We start from the raw sequence: 6123 nt of genomic DNA, 5'->3' as shown, positions 1-6123 counted from the left end.
TACATATAACTTGTTTAYAAGGCAACTCTTAAAAAGAAACAGTTGTTTGAAGACTGCAGTTCATTTAAAACCAAAGGTTTTGATGGCTCATTTTGAAAAGTGTCCAGGGAAAAAAGGTACCATCCATATCAAAGGCCCAAATGAATGGACTTAAAGTCTTCTACCAGAGTCATCACAACCTAATCTGAACAATTCAGTAGCTTCTTTAGCTGACAAACTTCTTGTACTTTCAGTTATTACATTGCATTAATAATTAATAATAAAGAGTCAGAGGAAACCCTTAGAGATTAACTTTTCTTTCAGTTCTGCAGACTAATCGGTCACACTTATCACTTATTGATCAATATATAAGCTATATTTTAGAGTTTGGAGTTTTTTTTAAAGTTATTTCTGTTGATATTTAATCTATTCCTGCCTGTCCAAACACTGACGGCTCCCTGTGACTCTGAATGGAAATGGAGGTAAAGGAAATGAATAGATGTGTTTTTATTTCAGATTATTTAATATCACATCTGTTTGAGCATCTGCCTCTGCCTACACGAAAGATGTTAAATACAGATACAAATTCTGTCCACTACTGCCCCCTGGTGGTAATTAGAAAATGTTGTTTTTAACAATCTGCTGCCATAAATGAAAAGAAAGTCAAAAGGGTACTCAAACTACTTTTTTTTTTGTAATTTTTGTTTGTTTTGCTTCAGTTGGCTTTTAGTTTGGAAAAAGTTTTAAATTGGAGCTCTGGATTATTGTTGTAATTTAAAAACTGTACAGTTAATAAGGAACATCATGATTTCACAATAAGTTAAAACTGTAAAACAACAGTTTTTCCTCAAGTTTTACATCTTTTTATGCATTCCTGAGACTGTTATAAGGAATATGTTTGCAATGTGTTTTTATTCATTTTTTTTACCTAAATGAAAGAAACACAATTTTTGCTTTATTTTGCTGCATTAAACCCCTGAGGTTTTATAGACTTGGTTGCTTTGTCACAAACAATTTCATTTGGAGATTCAGTCAGTCTTTAGAGCAGGAGTGTTATTCATATTTAAAGAACTGTTCTTTGTGCTCACAGATTAGATGATTCTTTTATTTTCTTTGTTTAAGGACGTGTTTCATCATGTTGCTTGTCCTCCTCACAGCACTGACTGCTGGATGCTCCCTGACAGGAGGAAGATGCATGCTGGGATTCATCAGACCGCTGAGGAGGGAGCTGGTCGGCTTCATCCTCATCAGCGGGAGGAGGAGGAGGACTTTCAACTGGAAGGAAGAAAACCAGAATAAAATTAATTCATTTTTGAGATCCGAATCACAAGTTTTCATCAAAAAACCTGAACACAGATTTACATAAGTCTAAAAGTTTTGAACACAGACCCTTGAAGTTGATTTTTGTCTTTTGCTTGGGAGCTGCAGCTTTAATCCACTGCGTCACTTTCTTGTAAAAAGTTTTCAGAGCTGCAGAGGAGACACAAATTTATAAGGATATGAGGCTTCATTAGAGTTTACAGCTGTAGTATCATCTGATTCCAGCAGGTGGCGCTGCATCAGCACTTATAAAGACATGAATAAATGGGTCAGGAAATATAAAAACAAGATTTTAGGACTTTAACTTCCAGTAATGTGTTGAATCAGTAATATTCTCATAAAGTCACTAACTCTTATCAGGATGATTAGAAGCTGAGGAAGTTGTCGGGCCTGGTTCTGTTTCCTCTCCCTGTTCTTCTGCAGGTTCTCCCTCCGGCTCCAGCCCAAGGAAGACTCTGGTCAGAAGATGATCCATCAGCTGCTGGGCATGGTCTGGCTTCGYTCTGATGACCAGTTTCAGTGGAGGTTCTCTTGCAGAAATCGTCAGCACAGTGCGATCTCTACAGAAACCAGAGCCCACAGAAATGTTTCAAAAAGTGTCCAAAACTACAGCTGGAGCAGTCAGTTGATACCTTCGCTTCAAAGGGCTCAGAGTTACCAGGTTCTTTCAAATCAAACCTTCACTTTTTACATACAGATTTATAGATTAGTGTCTGATCACTAAAACATCTTTACAAACCAGATCAAATCAAATAAAAAAGACAACAATGTTCAATAAAACTTACCTGTTCTTGGACTGTTTGAAAGTCCAACAGAGAATCAGAAGGACCAACAGGATCACAATCAGAATCAGAATCGCTATAAAGAAGAGGTCAATGGACATCTGCAGCTCCATCGTTACGCTCAACACTGAAGCAAGAAACAGAAGAAGTTCGAAGAGTTTTGTTCTCATGTCTCAGTGGAGACAACAGCAGATATCATACAGAACATTGTTGAACTAAAAATCTGTGCTTTATTCCTTAAATGTTGACCACATCAGAGATTAATTAGATTTACTCGTTTAAAAAGTTAAGTGTTGCCAAATCAAAACATAGATGTTCAGAATGAGGCATGAAAAGGATACCAGCAATAACTTGAACTTGAAGCCCAGTTTAGCAAAACGTTGCAAAACAAACTCTGAATAATTGTGTTTAACGGTCAGTTTTAATCATAAAGTAAATGAACTTACCTCCTTCTCTTACAGTCTCTGATTTAGGTTTATCTGATAACAATTTACATTTCAACAACTGAAACAATTTGACAGAAAACATTCTGACAGAACCTTTCTTATTTTGCCGTTGCTAGTCTGTAACGTTTGTTTTGAATTAAATAAAGTTTTTTTTGAAAAAATAACTTTTTAAATTGAATTTAAGACCAATAACTCAATAGATATCATACTGTATTTAATTTAAATGTAAAGATTGTAAAAAACAATTGAGATAATGAGCGTAACAAAAACAAGCTGAGTCATAGCTGAACTGTTTTACTCTTTTTATTAACGTTTGCCTTTTCTCTGTTCTCATAAATCCTCTTCTTCCTCTGCTCAAATCACCAGTTTAGGAGAAAAGATAAAAAATAAAAGCGAGTCGTTCTAAGTTAAACAGAACAGGAAGCAGATTGTTTGCATAATATTTTCATCAGATCAGTGAATTAGTGAAATATTTTTACAAAATATAAATCAATTGTTCCACAAGATCAATGTACACATTTGCCCAACATTTTTGTATTGAAGCATCATCATCAAAAAAAAAAAAAAAAAAAAAAAAAAAAAAAAAAACAAACACAAAAAAACTGTTATTGTTATATAAAAATTAGGATTTATATTAGAAGTAAGTAAAAAAGTAAGTAAGTACAATTTTATTTATGAAGCGCCTTTCACAGAAATGAAATTCACAAGGTGCTGTACAATAATCAATAATATAGGAAGAGTTGATAGGCAGAAGGTGCTGTACAACAATCAAACACAAATAGAAAAACAGAAATACTTGACAATTACATTACAGATGATGAAATTCCGGTTAGAAACAAATTAGAAACAAATACATTCTGATTTACCCTGATGGACAATTTTTAAGCACCGTATTGATATAAATAAACTTTCTATTACAGAAAAAAACAATATAAAGCAAAATGTGAGGAAAAAACTGTCAACTTGGTATATCATATGTGCGTGAATGTGTGTGTGTACTGTATGTGTATGTGTATGTTTTCAGAAAGTATTTTTTGTGTTTTCATTGTTATTGATCTCCATCCTGTTGATCAGTTCAGTCACCAGCTGCTGCACAGTTTGAGAACGCAAACGCCCAATCTCCAGGACACCATCGTGGTTTACACTGTCAGAGTCCTCGTAACTCTTTACCACCTGTGGCAAATCAGTCAATCAATCAATTAATCAACCATAGAACCAACCAACATCCAACCAACCAACAACTAGCCAACCAACCAACATCCAACCAACCAACCAACCAACCAGTCAACCATCCAACTAACCAACAATTTTACTGACCACCCACCCAACCAACCAACCAACCAATCAACCAACCAACCAACATCCAACCAACCCACCAACCAACCAACCAACCAACATCCAACCAACCAACCAACCAACCAACCAACCAACCAACCAACCAACCAACCAACCAACCGACATACATACATACATACTAGGGCTGTGTATTGGCAAGAATTTGGCGATACGATACATATCATGACAAAGGGGTCACGATACGATATATCCCGATATATTGCGATACTGTAAGCAAGGCGATATATTGCGATTTTTTTGGTCAAAAAACTCTGTTAAATAAAAACCTCTTACTGGGGAAAAAAATGAAAAACCAAAATTCATTGTCTCAGAAAATTCTAATATTACATAGACATACTTTTGATACATTTAGCTGTGTTCTACTTTGTATGTATTTTATTTTACTTGTTTCATATTTCTTATTTCATCCATGTTTTCAATTATCAGACTAAATTTGCCAATACATAGGTTGAAAATATATATTTTTGCAGCTTTTAGTTTTTATATTAATTTACAATATGGTCACCCAACACTTAATAATAGCCTCTACCTCAAGAGGTAGAGTAGCCAAATGGCTGGCTCACTGCTGCCAACTAGCTGTTCATTTTTATGTTGTAGTTCAGCCTCTGACCACTAGTAGGCAGCAGTTTGCAGCAGTGAGCCGACTGGCTCACTGCTGCAAACTAGTGATCAGAGGCTGAACTACAACATAAAAATGAACGGCTGGCAGGAAAGCTGACATTTTAAACCTTAATAAAAAATCGATACAGGGCTTTAGAATATCGATACAGTATCGGGAAATGAAATATCGCGATATTTCAGTGTATCGATATTTTCTTACACCCCTAATACATACATACATACATACAAAAAAACTCACTTCATCTGAAAATGTTATTGATTTACTGATCAGAATGAGTGCCATCATCGATTAGTAAAATATGAATATTGATCAGTGCCTTGCCTTATTTGTGATCAGAGAGAGACCAAATACTCTCAGACCACAGTGAGTTGCCACAATGACTTCAGGAGCCGTACTCATACCTGTAAAACAGAGCAGAACAACGCAGCTGTTGTACATGGACTGTTTAGCCAAAAGCTAATTTGTTCTAGCATATTCTAGTTAAATTCTGGATCAAAACAAACCAACAAAAAACAACCATCAAATAGAAATTGTAATGCATAATGCTGATACATTAAACTAAAAAGCCATTTATCAGTTAGTTTGAATTAGATATTTTCAAAATAAAGTGCAACAAAAATGACACAAAGAAATACCGAACACCTGGGAAACGAAACCCTGAAACCTTTTAGACTAAAACTGCAAATCTGGTGTGTATGTGAGTCATACCGACTGCATCCACCCCCAGTCGATGCATCAGTTTGGCCTCTGCGATGGTTTCAAAGTTAGGTCCTCCTACCATTGCATACACACCCTCCTGCATAAGCCCAGCAACGCCCATCTGCTTGGCAATCTCCATTGCAAGGCAACGCAACCCTTTGTCATAGCAACCAGACATGGCAGGGAAGCGTGGCCCAAACCTGTAATAAAAAGCAATAATAAACAACTTCATCAATAGATGAATCAAAACAATTTTTCATCAAGACAACTTCAAATGGCACCAAAAATAGACACTAATTAACAAAGTTTAGAGAGTTACTTTTCATCATTGGGTCCACATAGAGGGTTCAGTCCAGCCAGCCCGGGGAAGTTGATGTGGTCTTTAATGATCATGATGTCACCAGGCTGGAGGCCGTCAGCCAATGAGCCGGCAGCATTCGTCACAATCAAAGTCTCCACTCCCATCAGCTTGAAGACTCGAACTGGAAACGTGGTCTGACGGAGAAACGCTTTCATTATAACTCGACCATTCAGATTCCAAACTCAAAGAGCATCCTGTTGCCGTTGTTACAGTGTTTTGTCAGGCGATGCAGGAGTTTTACTGGAAGAGATACTTTTTTATGTTGTCTCCTGCAATGGCGTCACTAGGCCTATTTTAGGTGGGCTGGAGCCCCCCTAAAAACATTTAAAGCCCCCCTAAATTATTTTGGTGTAAATTTTTTTAATACAAAAATTCAATATGAATTCAATACGATGATGTTTTGGGGTATATTTGAATTGATGTAAAATATTATTTGGTCTTGAATGATTTAAAAATAACTATGGAAAAAAATAATTGAAAGTGTACGTAGGTACATTGTATTTTAAATAAATGTTACTGAAATTATACATTGCACTGTATGTGTATACTGTATATATA

The 6123-nt window shown here is 35.9% G+C and overlaps 2 protein-coding genes across 2 annotated transcripts in view; both read right to left on the bottom strand.

Annotated features, from left to right (window-relative positions):
• Positions 1 to 1175: 1175 nt before the first annotated feature.
• On the bottom strand, positions 1176 to 2720 carry LOC106510860 (uncharacterized; the record flags this gene model as incomplete). The annotated part of the gene is given in 4 exon segments (XM_013999591.1): positions 1176 to 1254; positions 1369 to 1449; positions 1651 to 1859; positions 2085 to 2720. Coding segments are annotated over 4 exon segments (536 nt in total), but the record flags the coding sequence as incomplete, so codon positions are not given.
• Positions 2721 to 2812: 92 nt separating this feature from the next.
• pnp4a (purine nucleoside phosphorylase 4a) overlaps positions 2813 to 6123 on the bottom strand; it is a gene marked incomplete at its 5' end in the record, with an annotated part of 4686 nt that continues 1375 nt past the window's right edge. The window contains 4 exon segments of the mRNA XM_013999590.1: positions 2813 to 3700; positions 4827 to 4906; positions 5214 to 5404; positions 5524 to 5699. Coding sequence (XP_013855044.1) covers positions 3548 to 3700; positions 4827 to 4906; positions 5214 to 5404; positions 5524 to 5699 — 600 coding nt within the window.

Source organism: Austrofundulus limnaeus, unplaced genomic scaffold (genome assembly GCF_001266775.1).
Source record: "Austrofundulus limnaeus strain Quisiro unplaced genomic scaffold, Austrofundulus_limnaeus-1.0 Scaffold2359, whole genome shotgun sequence".
Taxonomy (NCBI): Eukaryota; Metazoa; Chordata; class Actinopteri; order Cyprinodontiformes; family Rivulidae; genus Austrofundulus; species Austrofundulus limnaeus.
The sequence above is the reverse complement of the archived record's forward strand: the minus strand, read 5'-3'. Positions and strand labels throughout refer to the sequence as shown.